Source organism: Python bivittatus, unplaced genomic scaffold (genome assembly GCF_059951505.1).
Source record: "Python bivittatus isolate LINGU-HERP-01145 unplaced genomic scaffold, Pbiv_v1 ctg000960_np1212, whole genome shotgun sequence".
Lineage (NCBI taxonomy): Eukaryota > Metazoa > Chordata > Lepidosauria > Squamata > Pythonidae > Python > Python bivittatus.
In genome coordinates this window covers 5530589-5550546 of record NW_028277124.1, presented here as the reverse complement: position 1 = coordinate 5550546, position 19958 = coordinate 5530589, and the positions used below count along the sequence as shown (strand labels likewise).

General features: G+C 36.3%; 1 protein-coding gene across 1 annotated transcript in view; it reads right to left on the bottom strand.

The window, feature by feature from the left end:
- Positions 1-19958, bottom strand: part of ADCY2 (adenylate cyclase 2) — a 133292-nt gene that overhangs the window by 28145 nt on the left and 85189 nt on the right. The window contains exons 12-19 of the mRNA XM_088131430.1: positions 19306-19386; positions 18131-18200; positions 16680-16777; positions 12376-12460; positions 4400-4537; positions 3870-3992; positions 2486-2670; positions 1075-1159 (exon numbers count right to left, since the gene is read on the bottom strand). Coding sequence (XP_087987556.1) covers positions 1075-1159; positions 2486-2670; positions 3870-3992; positions 4400-4537; positions 12376-12460; positions 16680-16777; positions 18131-18200; positions 19306-19386 — 865 coding nt within the window. The remainder of the gene's footprint in view (positions 1-1074; positions 1160-2485; positions 2671-3869; positions 3993-4399; positions 4538-12375; positions 12461-16679; positions 16778-18130; positions 18201-19305; positions 19387-19958) is intronic.

Below are 19958 nucleotides of genomic sequence, written 5' to 3'. Positions count from 1 at the left end.
GACATACTTCACTTCTATCATATACCAGTCTTATTACATTCAGAACCAAATTTTAACTCTGTATTTTTGCAAAACATTCCATAACTCAAGCCTATTAGCTTTATCACGTTCCTTCTCTAAATCAGCACATGAACAATATATTTTCTCACTTTCCTACATTTCTCAATGATCTGCTGAAGAGCAAAGATCTGATCTGCCAACAGAAGAGAATATATGTAGCTCAGGGTTGCATTGTGGAGTCCTTGGGGTTCTCTGAGCTTGGTTGTTCTCTCGTTTCGTTACCTGGCTAGGTAACATCTTCAGTGCTGGAAGGGAGTGGGGTTTGCTCTCTGTTTATATATAGTAGCTTGCCCTGTAAATGTTGGTGGGGATGTTGTTTTCTCCATGGTAGTTCCTTGATTAGGCTGTTGTTTACTGCTTGATTGTCTGAGTTGGTAGTTCCTTGATTAGGGCATTGTTTACTGCTTGATTGTTTGTCTGGTGTTGATCCTGGTGTTAATCCCTGCTTATCTGAGTGTTGATTGCTGGCGAGGAAGTGTTCTGGTCTTTTTGTTTCCTTTTTATTGTCTCTTTTGAATAGTGTGTAAATGTTGTTTATCTTTATGTGCCTGTTTATGGCTGACTTGTCTGAATACCAAGGTTCCAGGAATTCCCTTGTGTTTTTGGATTTAGCTAGCTATCAGTATTCACTAGAGTATAACATGGAAGTATCATTAAACTATGAATTCCTACTTGCATACACACCTACAATATAGATGACAACAGTTAATGCTTTCTAAGATAATGTTAGCCCTTTCATTCATAATTAAACCTAGAGCTTCCCTTCCCTGCATGTATTCATCAACTTTGTCCAATAACATCGGACCTTCATTCAGATCTATTACATACTTCCCCTTTCTCTTAGCTTCACAAACACACAACACATCTATTTAATTTCCATCGTATCTTTCATTAACTATTGCACTTTACTGTATACTCCTCCTATGTTCCAAGTTGTAACCTCTATCACTCATCATGACATTGGTCAATCAGTGCTTTCACAGAACACTTTTTACTAAGGTAAAATAGACCTACCTGTCGGCTGAGTACCAGCAACGTGATGAAGAAGATAAAAAGTGATACAGAGCCCATTGTTTTTAGATCTTTCAGGATCCCTGGCCTGTAAAAATAAAGCCATAAGTATTTTGACCACAGGGAATCAAAATTCCTCCACAAATTTTGAACATGTCCATTTAACTTCAAGGTGCAAAAATTTCCAGTACTAAAACACAGGACCAGTTTATTGTATGGACCTTGATTACATTTGTATACACAAAAATGTTTTTATGTATGTGTGTATGTATGTATGTATGTACACACACACACACACACACACATATACGCACACAGAATTTGCTTTTTTCTTTTGGTTTCCCGTGAAGAATATTTTTACCACATCCATTTATTCGTTTCTTGTGAAAGTAGTTTTTACATGGGGGAACATTCAGATACAATGAATAGTGCAAATAGCAAATGCCAACCTATGTAGAGTTTTGTATCTGAATGTTCCCCCATGTAAAAACTACTTTCACAAGAAAAGAATAAAGCAGAATGCGGTAAAAATATTCTTCACGGGAAACCAAAAGAAAAAAGCAAATTCTGTTAACAAAAAATATATATACCTTGTCCAGTCAAGTTAACCATAGCTAAAAATTCACAAAATCTCTCTTCTTCCTAGCAGAAAAATACAAGAATAAAAAATTTAATAGCTAATAATTTGCAGCCCTTTCAGGATAGCCAAAATCAACGGCCCCCAATAAGAATCTCACTCTGCATAAAGATAGAGCCAGTTAAGTCATTATTTGTATGTGTCAAAATAAAGTCTGGAACACAAGGAAGCATATTTGCATGACAAATATTGTAAGCAAAAACCTTGGAGCTGTTCACATAAATTTTTTATAATATATCAGACAGCTGTCAGATTCAACTGGAAGAATAAAATGTTAGCTGTGGTATAATAAAATTAAAATACCTTACTTGTGGAAATTAGTTTCTAATACATAAATGGACTGCAGATACAACTACTAGTGCAAGAGCACTTTTAATGCCTTAAATAAACAAAGATATTGTTTTTGATTTTTAATTTACATTACCCTTTTTGGTACGCTGACCTTATCAAGCCACTGCCAACTATCTGAACTAAATAGAACTGAATTTCACCCACCCCCTAGCTTCAAGAATGGGGTAATTGTCTTGTTCTTCCTTGTCTTCTCATGTTACATATCATGTGGTAAGATCCTTGAGATACAGAAAACAATAATTTGTGTTCCATGACATTTCTCTTAAACATTCCAAGGAGAGAAGAAACATGAAGAGGAGGCAGTTGCTATCCCATCCCATCCCATCCCATCCCATCCCATCCCATCCCATCCCATCCCATCCCATCCCATCCCATCCCATCCCATCTCCTAAGGACATAAACAATGGTTCAGATTTAGTGGCCTACCTTTTTAGAGGTGCCATTGTATAGAGTAGTTTGCTGTAGTTGTCTAGCACAGAGCCATGTGTGTGTAAAAGAATTACGTTGTAGACCACCAGAGCAACCAGCATGATTGCCATTTTCAGCTCATGATTTATCCGGAGGAAAACAGAACAGGAAATGAGGCCCAGGATGCAGCTGTAGATAAAATACTAGAAAAGAAAAATCAAACCAAATAGATATTTGGTAATTAACCAAGACCCAGTTCTCATTACTTATAAAACAGTGTATAGCTTGTATTATTTCAGATGACAGATCGGAGGAGGGATGAAATGACTGAACACTTTTTGATTAAAATATTCCATCCACATAGAACATTAGAGGACTAGATGAAGGATTCGACTACCCCTTTCCCTGATGTGCTAGTTTCCATTTGTAGGATTGCTGACTTATCAAATTAAACAGGTTGAATGTTCCATTTTATACTAACATGGTAACATGGGAATGGGTTTCTCCAGATTTCATATCTCATTGGTGTGGTCATACTGAAAGGGTCTGGAACCAGACGAGTAGGAACAATCATGCAGGTCCTCCTCATATAATAATCATGCTTACTTTGCAATCAGGAGAGTTCCAAGATTTGGAACATTACCATAGAGATATGAGATGAAACCATGAAAACTGGCTATAACAGAACAGTGACATTCATGTAAGTACAAGGATAGGGCTGTGCAAATCACCTCTTTGGAACTGCTGGGTGCAGCTGCTTCAAACCTCCCGAAGTCTTCCAAGCATGCATGTACAGAAGACACTTCTCCTGGGATAGCTGCTTCATGACTTTATAGAGAAGATCTAAAAGGTCATCTTGTGAAATGATTTGCACAGGCCTAATCAGGAACAGGAGAGAATACAAGTAGTCCTCATTTAGCGGCTGCCTCATACAACAACAGTTTGCAGTTACAACGGTGATGAAAAAGTAACTTGGCAACCAATTGCAGCTCTGTAAAGCAAAGGAAAGCTGAAGTAACATCATAAGCATAGTCTCGGTTTACTTAGCAACCGCTTTGCTTAATGACCTAGTTGCCCATCCCAATTATGGTTGCTAAATGAGGACTACCTATATTGCAATCCTATGTAAGTCCCATTGAATTCAGCCAAACTTTTCTTCAAAGTAAACAAGAAACAAATTAATCTGTAAGGCCTAATGAGGTGCTACTTTTCTAGAAAGTATACTGACTCTTTCAGTGTAACATTCAGATGCTGTCTTACTAGGAGGGAACCAATAAAATACTTAGGAAATAACTCATTTGCAGGGAATAGATTTCTACAGAGGGAATCTTAGCATTCAATCATTTTATGGACACCATGTGTATCTCCGTAGGCCATACAAATAAATAAGGTACAAACTTACTGGCAAGAAAAAATTGTTGTTTTGAATATACCAGAGTGTCTGATCTCTTGCATCTGGAGAACTTGTATTTGATGAATTAAGAATGGGGAGAAATTCAACCACACCACCATCATCCAAGAAAAACTAAAACAAACAAACAAACAAAATCTTATAGGGTCTCAGTCAAGTACATATACAGAATGTATGCAAAATAATAACAATAACAACAACATATGGATATATAAAAGGAAATAGGAGTTCTGATCATGTTACACATGCTATTGTTCTCTTTTTTTTAAAAAAAGTTTCATCATGAAGGGAATAAAGCCTCTATTAAGTTCTATAATATTTTTCAACCTATCTGAAGCTTTCTGTTTGACACACTGTTCTGATAAAGAAACACAAATTATCTTAACACACTAAAAGCAATAATAAAGAGAATCTAATCCATGCATTTCACAAATTTCTTTTCTCTCATCACTGAAAGTATCATACACAAACAGAATAAACAAATCAATAGAATTAAATAGAACAAATCTCATTAAACCTACCATGTTGAACACAGCCATAGTTAATATTACAGCTGTTGTTATCAATGTAAGTGTGATTCGTGGCCAAGGGCGATTTTCAATGACTCCAGCTGATTTCAGAATCCACATCAGGAAGGCTGAGAGTTTCTTGTTACACTGCTGAATACAGAAGACATGAAAATGCACATATCTATGAGTATTTCTGATTAGTCCCCAAAGGAAAAAAAAGTGTTCCAAAAATATCCAGGGCAACAACAAGCAGAAGATACAAAAACAAAAGGAGAGAAATAAGAGGTTACCAAGCATCTTGTCGATGAATTGCTATTCATTTGGAATGACAACGCTCTGAACTGTAAAGTAGGAAACAATTTAGTTGACAAAAAGGACTTCACAGGCTAGAAGGAAATCTCAGAATGCCTAGCAAGACAATTTAAAAAATGGAAGATAAAGATGGCCTCAAATCAAATTCATCACCTGGTACAAGTTACCAGTGTTACGTAAGTAGTTTGCCTTTGCCTTCTCCCATGATATTTTTCAATTTCTAAGAACAGCAAACACCTCTGAATTCTCCAGCAAATATTCTGCTTCTGAGATTCACCAAGGCTGGCCAGGTAACTGTGACCTCTTGGATCTAAAATGTATTTGACATAATCCCCCAACACACACACTATTTACAATACTTAGCATTAATTGCAGAAAGATTAGGTCACCTATTAAAAAGTTAATCAGATCTAATGAGGCAGACTTGAGAGGATGGCAAGCAGAAGATTGTGAACTCATCCAAAACAGATGAGTCTGTAACTACTATTCAGTCTCCTAAAATATTCTCCACCAACACTGTTGCCTTAAACCTTAGAATGAGATTAATTAGATTAATTCAAATATTTGACCTAATATTCCACAAAAATATTCACTACTGAAGCTAGTACTGTAATGCTGAGAGTCATAAAGAGAGAGCATTGCCTGTTTATTTTGATTCCCAAATTCAGAAACATAGAAAGAAATGCAAGTTTGCAACTTTTATTGTTCACTACCTGAGCTAAATGCTCCATGCATTTACACACCCATGCATATTTCCCAATTCCATGTCCAGCTGGTCAGGCTACGTCTGATTTCCAGAATATTCAATATGGGTCATCTATACAGAACCACCATTGCTTTCCACCATCTATAGTACCATTATGCTATATTATATTATAAATTTTAATTTTAATATTCTGATCTACACTGCTGGTGATGACTTAATTTTCCATTCACTATCTGAGTTTCCTGGATTATTTCAGCAATAAATTTTGGTGTAAAAGTCCTGTCCCAACTCTTCTACTTTGAGGGATATTTATTTGCCTTTTTAAAATGTTTATTGTATCAAATCAGATTTAGTTTATTTGAACCAAAAGTAGCTGGTTTTGACCTTTGAAGCCCTTCATGGTATGGGGCTGGGTTGTCTGAGGGACTGCCTCTCCCCGATCACATCAGTCCGTCCCATTAGATGCAGCAGGGAAGGTATGCTACACGTTCCATCAGCCAGGGACTTGCATTTGGTGGGTCCCAGGAGGCGTGGCTCCCTCCTTGTGGAACATTCTCTCCCCTAAAGTTAGGCTCCCCCCTTCCCTGCTGTTGTTTAGGAAGTCTCTCAAGACCTGGTTGTGTCATCAGGCCTGGGGATCTTTGGGAACTGGAGACATTCTTAAATGGCTCCACTGTAACTGATATTCTCCTCTCTCCATGGGGTCTGTATATTTTAAAATCTTTTTTAAAATTTGTGCTTATGTTTTTATTCTGATAATATCTTTTGTAATGCCTGTTTTTATTTATTTGTTATTTTATTTTAATTGTTGTACACTGCCCAGAGGCGCTTTGTGAGATGGGCAGCTATATAAATGTGATGTATAAAAATAAATAAATAAGGTAATATTTTTAAACCATAGGATTATGATATCTAAGAAAAAATGACCTTTTAAAATATAAATCAATCTCACAGCATTGGGATCTATTAACAAAATGAGAATAAGTCAAAATGACATGTACACAATGACATCATGATGTCTGACACTTGTACATAAGATGCTCAACAATGCCATCATGTACATGTCATCTTCTGACCCCTTGTCCTCATTGCAAATGTCCATGCCTCGGAGTTAAAGTCATCTTGATCACATTTACTTCAAGGAATTCTGCTTTGAATTGTTTATATCTTAATTTTGTCTCAAAATTGGAGAAAAGTTTAAATTTACCAATTGAGAAACCTCCCTGGAATACTTGTACTATGTTTTGAGTCAGAACACAACCAACAACCCCCCTCTATATACAAGCTAAAATTGTTCCGATTGATGATGTAATCAGATAAAGTACCAAACTCACATATTAGCAAAATTAATTAGCAGGGGAAGTTTCTGACTAAACTATAAAACATAGCACATCATTCACATATAGTAGAAGTTTATATCCTAGTGCATTTTTTCCAAAATTTCCACTCTTATAAGCAAGAACTCTATATTAAAAAAATAATTAAAATTATTTTTTAAAAAATTAAAATTAAAAAATAGCTACATTAAAAAGAAAAAGACAAAAAGACAAAAAGAGAAAGTGGGTATCTTTGTTGTATGCAATGGCATAGCTTTAAGTAAGGTGATAACTAAGATGAGACTGTTAACTTCACAAGAGCATGGCCTAAAATAGTTATACTATCTATATCATACACTTTAGCTTTAAATGTCAAGGAATGAGATATCACAAATTAATCTAACTAAAACAGTTCATATGTGTAGAAGAGAGGAAAATGAATTCACACTGGAAAGGACTAACAGAATACTAATTATCAATTGAATTTAATTTGTTTCAAATATATTGCAACAGTTCTTTCAGATTTACAATTACCATTTAAGTATGCCTCCTCCATTAGGGCTTTGTATAACAGCTTTTTAAAAATTTAAACAATATTTGACTATCTTAGAAGACCCCAATCCCTTAACATTGTATGTTACAAAAGAAATGGCTGTTAAAATGAATTAATATTAGAAACAGAACAAGGAAAAAGGGAATACACAATTTGGGTATACAAATATGCCAACAGAAACACCTAGAACTCCTCCCCACAAAAACAGAAAATGAGAGACTGAAAAACAAAAGAAAAAGAAATATTAAATTTAGACCTCCCCCCGATCTACTCTAATTAGGGTTATGTCAGAACCTCCAGCAATCAATCTATCAGCTCATTAGTTGCTTACTTCATTTCTGCCATTTTACTTTAGGGGGGAGAAGGGAAAACCGTTAACACAGATGGACTGTTATCTAGGGCCAGGAATTTACAAGGTCGTACCAACATGAGAACCATGAACTGGCAGAGGAGGGGGGAGTTAGGAAGAAAGGGTAAAAGTAGATTGGGAATCCGCGGGCTTTTAGTTTCAGCAATGCTTTGAAGCTGCATGTACATCTCAATAAATGAATTTCTTTTGGAACTTATTACGAGTTTCAAGAGATTTTTCTTCGTTGGGATTTGAACATCGTAGTTCTGCCAGTTATATCCTACTCCCTACTCCCTATCCCACTTCCTAACCACTTTAATAAGTACATGATGATAAATAGTCATATGACCTGAACCAGTAGGAAAAAAAATAGGAAGTCTATTTCTGCTAAATGCACTGGTAAAATGTGTGTGTCCCAGTGAGAAGAAAAAAGATGGAGGTAGGGTAAGGGGCAAAAAGGGGTTAAGAATCATCATTGCAGAAAGGATTATAGCTTGTCCTTTCTCCCTATTAGCCACAGCAACTTCACAAAATATAGTTGGCAGCTTAAAATTGTTAACAGACACAATAGCAAAACTTGTAAAATTTTTAATCCACCAATGCAACTTCAGGAGGAACTGAAGATAGTAAGACATTTTTCTTCTTCTGCAAGATTTTGAAAAGGTCATTGGCCTCTGTCCAGAAATTTAAGAACAAGTTTCACTGCATATCTAATATAGCCATGAAACTTTCTCTCACACAATGTAAAACACATTTTTTGCTTTCTAGGAATAACATAATATGAAACTTCGTCCTTCACCACTCAATGACAACAGTAAATCAGGTCTTTTGAAATATTTCACCTCTCCCAGCAAATCTGATAAGCTTAACAATAAATAGCCAAAGCTTATCAGAGGAGCAAAATGGAGAAGCTGGAATATGATGAGCTCTCTCAGCTTCCAGCAGATAAAATCCTTCTTGCAGGAATAATACTTCACATATTAGGGCTTCTGCAAAAATGACAGATTTATCTTTTTCCTCTTGCTCCAGAATTCCTATTACACATAAATCAGACTGATGAGACTGAAATTCTAAGTACACAGTTTTGGCCTAAAATGGTTTTATTACACATCATTAAAGCAGTTATCAATGTCTCAACAGACTTCCCACAGTCTTCCAGCTGAGATAGTCTATTCTCAGCTGCATTCAATCTGGTACTTATAGAGTTAACAGTAGCTTTAATATCTTTTCAACACACACGAACATCTTTAGAAAAACAGACATATTCCTCAAACTCTGAGGTTGTTGCCTTGAGAGAGAAGATAGTGTCGAACTTTCTTGGGTGCCATCCCAGCGATCTACAAACAATCCCTCTCTGACAGCAGAACAGAAGGCAGTCATTATTTTTTATTCCAGTAGTAATAATTAAACAATTATCAAGATAATAAACCTCCAGGAAATGCCAGAATATGCTGAGATCCATCTGACCATAGCAGTGTTTCTCAACCTTGGGAACTTTAAGACGTGTGGCTGGGGAATTCTGGGAGTTGAAGTCCACATGTCTTAAAGTTCCCAAGGTTGAGAAACACTGGACTATAGCATACTCTTGATTGGAGGTCCCTCTTTTTAAAATGAAGATGAATGTGGGTCTTGATCTCCATTCCTAGACCCCTAATATACTGCAGAGATTGGACTTCCCTGGGGACACTGATGGTAGAAAGCCATCCTAGGACTGGCACTCGACTGGGCCACTCATTTAGCAACTCAGGATACAAGTACACAAAACCACAATACCACTCTTTGGTAAATCATGGTAGTTTCTCCAGCTTAACCAGTGGGGGAAGGAAGATCTGGAGTAATGTCAACAATTACTTCCTTATTCATACAGTCATGATCTATAAGGGCAGCCAACTGTGGAGGAAGATCCATAACAATGCCTCTCCCTCTTCTCTGATCTGTGCTTTTGAGAAAGAAAACAGTCTAATTTGGGGATAATAGTACAGAATCATTTGACAGAAAGCAAGGATTTAGGTAAGCCAATGGGGTACATACTCACTGTACCTTCCACCAACAATACAGCCTTTGGTTTTGAGATACTTATCACTAAATTTTGGAGGGAGGACTTTAGGAGGATCACAAGAACAAGGAAAACTAGATTTGTTACCCAAACTTGGTCTGTGCTATTGATACATCCTGGGGTTACCTAGCAGTCTAGGATGGAATGACAGTCAGCAGGTAAACAGAATACCCTTTTTTGGTCATTTTCTGACATAGATCGTTTTTTACATTGCTGGCTTTTATGAATATTATGCTAAATCCATTTTATTTTAGTTTAGCTGTTATTGGTAAAAGGTTTAGGCCAAAAGGTTTACTTAGGTTTTGAAATAAATAAAATTATGAATCTAAAGAGATAACATTCATGTACAAGAACAGTTCCGCTTATCTTATATTGAAATCACTGACATCTAAGCTACTGTGATTGAGTTGTCCAATCAATTTTCACCAGACACAAGCATAATAAACTTCTCTGGGTTGGAGCAAATATGCCAGAGAAGGTTCTTAAATAAGTTATACAATGGGGGGCACGGAAGAAGGCAATGGCAAACTACTTGCATACTGTCACAAAAGCATTATATGTCACATGAAATCACCAAGAATCAATTTCAGCTTACAGGAGACTTTACCTTTCTTTGCCAGTACCATATAAGGCATAGAAGGTCATCGTCATACCAACTAGCAATTTACTTTGAAAATTGTCCAGCTAGCAAGATAGCTCTATTAGTATGAAACATAAAATCCTTGTACTGATATTGCTCCAAGATGTAAGTTCTAGAAGTCATACTATGATTGGTAAGTGATGGTACATTTTAAAAAAAAATTATTTGGTTTCTAAGGAAAAAAAATCTTAAAAGCCTAGTGAATTATCTCCAGTGCTCAAAAATTTAATTGCAACTAGTTGCGAAAATGGAGTAATAACCAGGCAACTGAGACTTTAATTTCTCATAATGGAAAAATGTCTTCCAATGATACAGAATTGTTTTAATTTATACAGAAGGATTGTGTTGTTATGGAGGACAACATGTTCATAATGATGTTTTGAATTGGAACAATCTTGAATTCAAATAGGCCATTTTGAGTATGTCACAATTTCTTAAAATATTTTATTTCCTATTTATAATATGATGGTGGCAGAGTAAAAAGGTAATTATATGTTGCTTATGGTCAGAAAGAAGCATAAACCTGACACAAACAAAAACTCTTTTCTGGAGAACCATCAAATGCTATACTTTTATTCCAAGCCAATCTTGTTCTAAAATCCTTTTGCCTACCATGGCTTTGGAATGGTCTCCTGCTGCTTTTCACTGTGTGTTGCTTTGTCTTTCCTTCCCCAATGTCTGCCTCCCTTCTCACATGACTCTTTTCCATTTTTTGCCCAATTTGGAGATGCAATAAGGACTAAGAGAAGGTACAGAGGAGAAAGCCAAACAATTTTATTTGAATCAGGGATGCCAGTTTCCATTTTCCAGTAACAAATTGATGAACAAACTTAGAAGTAAAGCACTTTTAAAAAGGGTTGTATAGAATGCCACTAGGATCTATTGCAAGAAAGCAAGTCTGTCTTTTTTTCTGAAACAAATCACAGAAATCCTTGCGGTATGTCCTGGCAAATATTTTTAATTGTCCCCAGAACACAATGGGAGATACGACAGAAGGGAGGGGGGGAATAAAGAATATAGGCCAAGTCTCATTGCTAAGTACCTGAGTGACACTTGTGTCAAGTGGTGATACCTGTGGCTCTTTCAACGGTAGGAACATTCACTTATTCCTTTATTCTTTGTGGAAAATAGTAAGCAACATTCCAAGCTGGAATTGCTTAAAGAATCCTCTACATTTTAACTTCATATTACAGGTCCATGAATATTGATTTGGTTTTTGTAGAGAAGAGGGAAGGTACAGCTTCTTATGCTAACCCAACAGTAGCTGAATCCAATGGACCAATTCTTAGTATCAAGGACCCTTTTTTGGAAAATAAAACATTGTGAGCCATGTTGCAGAGAGCTAAGTGTTTTAGTCTGGTTTCGTTTAAAAGCAAGCGACATTCAGTTTCAAAGCAATCTGTGACCTCACATGGGAGCCTAAAAGTCTAGCATTTCAGGCTGTACCGTACTTCAGGTTCGATCTCCCAAAGGTGCTTCAGAGAACACACAAATATTAATGTTTACAGCACCTTAATGGAACAGTGCTTTTCCCCAGAATCATATAATCCCAGGAAACTACGCTGCTGCTTGAAAGTATTGCAGAGTCCTCCTAGTCATAATAATTTCAGTCAGCATATTTTTATCACCTGGCATTGATTTAAAATTAACATTATTTTCAAAAAGTTATATCAGATTCATATTCTTTAAACTTCTCACACGTTAGAGAAAAATAAAACTTGAAACACTTAATATGGTATTACCAGTAAAATAATAACAACACTTTTTAGGACAAAATAACATGCCATTAAATGAAATAGATGTGAGTTTCAGTTTGAATCTCTTACATTTTCTGTGTTGTATAGCAACATCTAAACATAAATAAATGCATTTCAGGAAACTGAATAAAGTGTAAGAAAGAAAGTCATCTAAGATCTCCTTTCTTAATTAAGCACCTGAGAGAGACTGTATGTTGTTTGATATGAGAAAGCAGTCTTCAGTAATGAAGAAGAGTTTGGGCCCGATTACTTAAGCAGAAGGATTTGCCTTTTGCACTCAGTATGCACGGAACACTTACCAAGAGCTGTCCCGCAAAACAGATAAAAAGAATGAAGGAGAGCACCAGAAAGGCAGCTCCAAAGGAGATTCCAAGTATAGATTTTCTGAAAGACAAGAAGAAAAGGGCTATTTATAGAAACCAATACCACATAACGTAACACAAATGCTTGTTGTTTGCCTTGACCACTTATCTCTAAACTAAATGTGACTAAGGCTATGTGGAAGTAATGACACATTTGGACTTCCAAAGGGGCCTGCTCATGAGATTTAAATCGTCCCCTTGTCTCAAGATCTTAAAACATCCCAGACCCTTCTCTCCTGAGCTTGTGACCTGGTTCACCAGGGGAAAAAGGAGTTTAAGTTTGGTGTAGGACTGGGCGAGGCAACGTGGAGGAGTGCACAACACCCTCATATGCAGGACTCTTTCAGTGTTCAAAATAGTTTCCCTCCCCAACTTGGGAACATGGCTGCCACTGTCATTCTTAGTGCAGATCAAGTCCTGAGAGAAGCAGAGGCCTTCTTTAATTTAAGCACGTATTATATTTCTTAAATGTGACAATAAATGAAGAACTCTTTCCTCAACCAGGGCTTAGATGTTTTTAAAAGGGAGAGTTGAAAAATATATTTTAGTTCTCTGCAATTCCCATTTCCATGGAGAGTTGAAGAAATATGATTACAATGGCAATTATGCATACCAAGGGGCAATTAGTATTTAAGGCAGACTCTCCAGTCTTGGTAAGGGGTACAAAATTGCTACCAGGGAATAAAGAACACTGTCAAAATTTAGCATAGCAACAAAATACCAATATCTTAGAACGCATTAGGAATATGAACAAATGGGAGTACTGTATCTAGAGGTATGGCTGTGCCCACAGAAATCAGATTTAAGGTATAAAACAATCTTTCTGAAATGAATATATACTTCTGTTTAAACAAATAAGAAACATCTTGCATGATCTTGCGTCTTGCAATATTATCAGTTTCCCAGCACAGCTGGAATCAAAGTGGCTGAGGTTTGGCATTAACTGCTTCTACTGTGTATTAATTAGATTTATATCCTGCCTTTTATTCAGGAGCCGTACATAATGGTCTCTCCTAATATTATCCAAAACAGCAACCTTGTAAGATAGGTTTGGCAGAAAGATTGACTGGTCCAAAATGACTGGCTTCTACGGCTGAATGACTTGGGTCTCCTTGCTCCCTGTCCAATACCTTAATCCCTATACCACACTGTGATTTCCCATACATGTAAACAGTAAGGATCTTTAGAGCAATTTGCAGGTATAGATTTCATAAATACATGGGAAGAAGTGTTGGCTTCATGGTTCTCTGCCACAGAAGCTTATACATCTCTCTGTTTTAACTCTAGCAATGGTTATGCAATAGATACTCAAAAACACTGTATTTTCTCAGGGGTATTTTTTCACCAACTCTATTTGTTAGATTTATATCCCACCTTTCATTCAGGAGCTCATGGAGGTGTATATAGTGCACCCTTTTTTCACCCTCAAAATCTAGGAACATAATGGCTTTATGGGGGACCACTGGTAATTTCCTGAAAGCCACGAAACGTAGTTTGGTGTAGTGACAGAGCCAATTTGGTGTAGTGGTGAAGGTGCTGGCCTAGAAACCAGGAGACTGTAAGTTCTAGTCCTTCCTTAGGCATGAAAGCCAGCTGGGTGACTTTGGGCCAGTCACTCTCTGCTCTCCCTCAGCCCAACCCATCTCACAGGTTTGTTGTTGTTGTGGGGAAAATAGGAGGCAGGAGTATTAGGTATGTTTGCTGCCTTGAGTTGACCCCCTCCCCAAAGGCGAGATAAAATTACTATTATTATTGTGGTCGGTCATACAGTTAGCCAGATATTTAGACTGGATTTGGCATTTTTATCCACCTATTGAGTCCTTCCCAAGGATTTGGGATAGGCAGTTGTTGTTGTTGGATGGTGTTAAAACTATTATTATTATTATTGGTGGTGGTGGTGGTGGTGGTGGTGGTGGTGGTCACACAGTTGGCCAGATGTTGAGACTGGATTTGGCATTTTTATCCACTTATCGAATCCTTCTCAAGGACCTGGGATAGGCAGATGTTGTTGTTTGGTGGTGTTAAAGGTATCATTGCAGGATATAAGCTGTCCTAAGTAAAGTATCTTTTGCAATTGACTGATAGTATTATTATGGTTGGTCACACAGTTGTTGTTGTTATTATGGGATGTAGAGTCCAGGAAATAACAATTCTGTTGATAGGTGTTCCATTCCATAATGGTCAGCTTCTCATCTGAGAAATTCAATATTAAATGCTCATTTTTGTCTTTAAGCATACTGTACGTGTATGAATAAGAGATTCAGTGATAAATTCTTGTAGGAAAATCACAGGGAGCTAATTTTCATCTTTAAGAGCACTGGATTAAGTTTGATAATTTCTGAGCCTATTCTTTTCCATTTTGAAAGTACATTCATGAAGCTTTCAACAGATTTCAATTAGAGCAGAGGTTTGGAACACATAAGAGTTTCATTGTTAAAACATTTTTTTCTAATATAAACATTTGCAGCAGCTCTCCCTTCTATCAGGTGCAACAAAAAGAAAGCCTTCATATAAATGAGTGGCATAAAAATGAAAGAGAAAGTGAGAGAGAGAAAGAGAGAGTTTGTGTGTATCATTTGCTTTCAAATAATCAAAGAAGTAAGTGTTGCCTTTTGGAAATTCAATGTGCTGAAAATCCTGCTTCGACCTTCAACTCAATACCCTGAAAGTTTCCTATGTAAAAATGTATGAAATTGAATTAGAAAAGGATTATTCGCTTTCATTTTTAAAACAATGTTTGTACTTTGACCTAGAAAGAAAACTAGTTAGTTGTAAAATAGAGAAAATATACAGTGTTATGTCCCACTGCCCAATGGAGTCAAAATCAAAAATCACTATATAAGAGCGTGTTAAGGCCAGTCTACGGCCATTCTGAGAATCATCATCAATTTGCTCAATAATTTTAATAGGAAAAGAGAACTCATGAAAAGCTGTTCCTAGAATATTTCACCATCATTCAGTTTTTCCTGGCAGGCCATATATGTCCATATATATTTTAATGGTGAGCTAGCCAGAGCCATTGGGAGTTAAGCAACATACAAAACAAACAAACAAAATATTTCAGCATCTTTTGAAAGGGTTACAGTGAATCTAACTGTAGATTCTGTAATCTTTACTGGATTCCATCTCCATTTCTTGATGAGACTTTGGGGAAATTCTTTCTCATAAAGTCCTAGCTAACAATCTGTAAAAGGAAAGAATTGTGAATATTTAATCTTTAAAGATACTGAGAGAGTAAATTGGAGAGCTGGTGAAAGTTGCCATAAGTGAATACACCAGAAGGCATCACCGACCTAACTTTGGCTGATATTGAAAAAGAACTGTTGAGAACTTGGATTGGAGGCAACCAGAAAATCCCAAGGCTATAAGCAACAGCAAATCATTACTGTACTGCTGATGAGAAAAACTACAACATGGAGATGTGGTAATCAGGACTCAAGACTGAGTCAAAGGAATCTTTACCTTGTCTTGCCTTACTGTCAGTAAATAAATAACCCAGGAGGCCAGAAGTAGTTTCAAGGAGCCCGAACTCCAAAGAATAACAAGAACTATGAAAAGGATGTAAAACTGCAATATTATTTAAAATATTTTATTTGCTTGCTTGTTTGTCTACAGAACTCTTGGCAGTTCTATCTTGCTGTTCAGCCAAAAACACTTCCAGCATTATTGTTATTGGGTGACAACTGGAGCTGGTCTTTCAGCAGGCTTTGGAATGAATTATTTACTAAGAATTTAAATATATTAATATTAATATCTGAAAACAAAGGTGCACAATCCATAGATTATGACTAGACCTGCTGGCTGAACCAGCAGGAGAACCTTTTTGTCTACACAGCATCTGAAGAGACACAAGGGCAATAGTATCATGCACAGCCACCAAGTGTAAGTGGAAAAAGAGAAGCCCTACATCCTTGCTGGGATTGTTAAAAAGGAACATTCGAGGGAGTAAATGGTCAGGATATCTCTGGTAAGGTCTTACACCAAATCTAATTGTGATCCAGGTCAAGGTCAGTCTAAAGTGGCCTGAATCATTTTCCTTTCAGAGAGAGACAAACTGAGAAGGAACAAAAGGAAGGAAGGTGGTGAAAAAGCTGACAAAGACTAAATAGATATAACATAAACCTTTTTACTAGACATAAAGTAAAAAAAAAGTCAGTATGATGGGGTTATATACAGGTCCAACTCAGTCTAAAAAAGGTTCCACAGATATAAGCAAAGAATAGTACACATCACTCACTTACTTCGGTAGTACTAGAATCTGCACAAGAAAAATGCAGAAGAATATAAGACAGGCACAGGTTACATAGTACTTGAATGCAGGAAGGGTTGTTGCTCTATACTAAAAGAAAATGAGAGATTACAAAAAATCAAAATATTTTTTCGTTAAAAGTTACAAGTAAATTATGACACTTCTTGCATTTTAAACAAACACATGTTTGTTGATATGAGGGTATCCATTATCTAGATACCTTTACGGCTTTAAAGAAAAAGATTGGAGGAATTAAAGGATGATGGCTGATCAACAGCTATTAACCATGACAGCTAAAGAGCACTTCGATATCCAGAGGCAACATAACTCAAAATTCTAGCTGCTGAGAAATAGGCAGTAGAGAACAGCTATCCATAACAAATCCTGAACAGGTTCCATGCCATTGATGGCCTCAATCAATCAATCCACACTGACTGATAACAGGCCACATTGTTATGGTGAACCTGAGCCAACCATATCTTCTTCAAAGCATAGCCAACAAGTAAATAAGCAATAACAAGCTCCATTATTAATTACATTTTCTCTATTGACCAAGTTTAAAAATGCTCTATAGAAATGAAACTCTCATAAATTGTTCACTTGGGGATACATGCTATTTTAATTATGGAACACTTTCCACAAACATTTCAGTCTTGTACAACCCATACTGAAATGCACAGGAGCAGTAAAAAATACTGCCATGAATTGCAGTACAGGAATTTCCCAGTAAATTGTACCTTGATCTTTCAGGGAAAAAAACCCAGGTTTAATGGTTTCATGGGACTGATCACCCTCTCACACATGAAAATGAGTAACACAAATTGATTTTGGACCTCTGGAATGATTTATTCCTATTCCTGAATAAACCAAGATACTTCAGATAAATTGTTCATGAGGACTAAGGATAACTATATCATAGGAGGCTTGATGTCATTCGGTGCATTCCGAAAGATGGTCAGTACAAATTAATAATCAACATTATACTAAATACTTTAATTTCCTGGCCCTAGTGGACTGCTCTAAAAGCTATTCCAGCATTGAAATAATTCAACTTCAATTGCTCTAATTCCTTTTCTTTTCTTTTGGCAACATTCTGACTTAAGCAATAGATATTATGCACATTTTGGAGAGTATGCATGTAATTCACATGTGTTGATAACCAGGAAATGATAGCCAAAGTTTCACCCCTTCCCGTTTGTTTTCAGGGTTTTTCTGTCATCCTTTCTCCATGTGCAAAACCCAGTTCACTCAAATATACTGTATATCAGAGAGGAAATTATAAAAAAATCTAATCTCCCACATCATTAAAGAAGTTACACATTTTCCAGGTATGAATAACTACATCTGAACACATTACCAACTAATGCTACATCCTCGTTCTCCCTTAATGTTTAACTTCGGAAATCTATGTAACATAGAATTTATAATTTAAATAAAACTTACTTCTTTTTCTAGCATTTTGTTGTAGAAAAGCAATGATATTCTTTGAATATCTTCAGATTTAAGCCACTGCCTAGAAGAGAAGAACCATAATAGCATTATATATAAGCTGGTAATATTTTTTCTGGAGACGTAGATAAGAAAAAAAAACCTTGGTACATAAAGGAAATCAAACAGTTGGATGTGTTTATGTAACAGAAATACTGTATATTAGTTCAACAGCAATTTTCTCTAGGGAAGCCTATAAATAGGAGCCATAGATTTTCATCCATCTACAGGGGCCAAGCTTCTAAAACAATACCAATCTAAATATATAACGTAGGCAAAGTTTCTAAAGTCACAGGGATTTTTAGACTGCTGAACATGTGAGTAAGGCTGAATACTATAGTGTTATAAGAAGTATTTAACTGATTTCAATAACCAGAAGAACAAAAATGATTAATTTTTTACATTAAATTTCATGATCTATGTAGGGGCTCAAAGGTCAAAATGAGACCTTGTACTGCATCTCCACAGCTCTATGTGTCAATACAGATCCTGGAACACTGCTATAGGAAGGGAAGGAATGTAAGCGGAAGATCACATTTCACAGATAATCCCAGCTAAACACCAAGAACAATTTATTAACTCTTAAAAAATAAATATTGTGCATATATTTTAAACTGAATCCTTCATGACCACCATCATCCACACTGGGTTTTAACTGCAGTCTAGAAGCTGGGAAAAAAATGGAGAGCACTCCTCTATACAGAGTATTTTGTATGGGTGGGGTGCATCATGTATATTAATAATGAAGCACATTCCCTAACAATGAAGAGAACAAGATAATTCCATGTCACAGAGGGTTGTGTACAGGTTTCAGAGCTACTGAGATCGAATAGATATTCAGTTATTCTCTTCTCTTTCAAATAAAATACTGGTCATTAAAATACAGTAGGCCACTAAAATATTCATTTCTTGTCCAGCAGACAGTTAAGTCACAGACTAGCTTATATTTTTCTAGTCCATATCACCATATAATCTGGGAAGAATGGGAACAGTCAGATTCCTATTTTGAAATAGGCTCCTCCAACTCCAGTTCGGGAAACTCTGCCTTCAGATTTCTCAAGGGGCTTCAATGCTTACTTCCATAATGTGAACAGCAGTGGTACAAACAACAACTTTGTGGGCAAACATACTTTTGAGCATTTATTCCATCAATTGCTTGAATCATCCTTTCATTTAATTCCTCTTCAAATTTTTTCTTCTGAGATTTTGTTCTGCAGAGACAAAGTAAGGGAGCTAAGTAAGCATCTTGGAGGATGAAATTTGAATAAAATATGGCACTCATTAGAGCAAACAAAACAAAGGCAGTGAGAAAAACAGAAGGAAAGCCAATATATTGCCATTCCTATTTCTTGTAGCAGGGCAGCACAAATTGACATATATTATATGGATCCATATTTGGTACCAGCTTTTCATTTTACAACATAATGTTAAATGTTGCTGATGTGACTGTAGACTAACATAGCTTACACCTGTTTTTATTTCAGTCGAAAACAGCTGCTTGATAGGAATGTAGAATTAGGTACTGGATTTTAATAATTAGACTCAATGGCTTTAGCAATCTTATAATGGTGCCTCAAATGAAGTGATATTGTTATACATTTTGTTTCCTATGAACTTGGAAAATTGTTTTACTGTATATTTTTGAAACATCATGGAATAAAGAACTTGATATGATGTGGCTGATTGTATCTCTTTGTTCTGTGGGACAAGGTGGGCAGGACTGGGCTTAGTAAAACTTGAGTGGGAGACTACCAAGGACTTTCAAGCTATAGGATAGATTGGG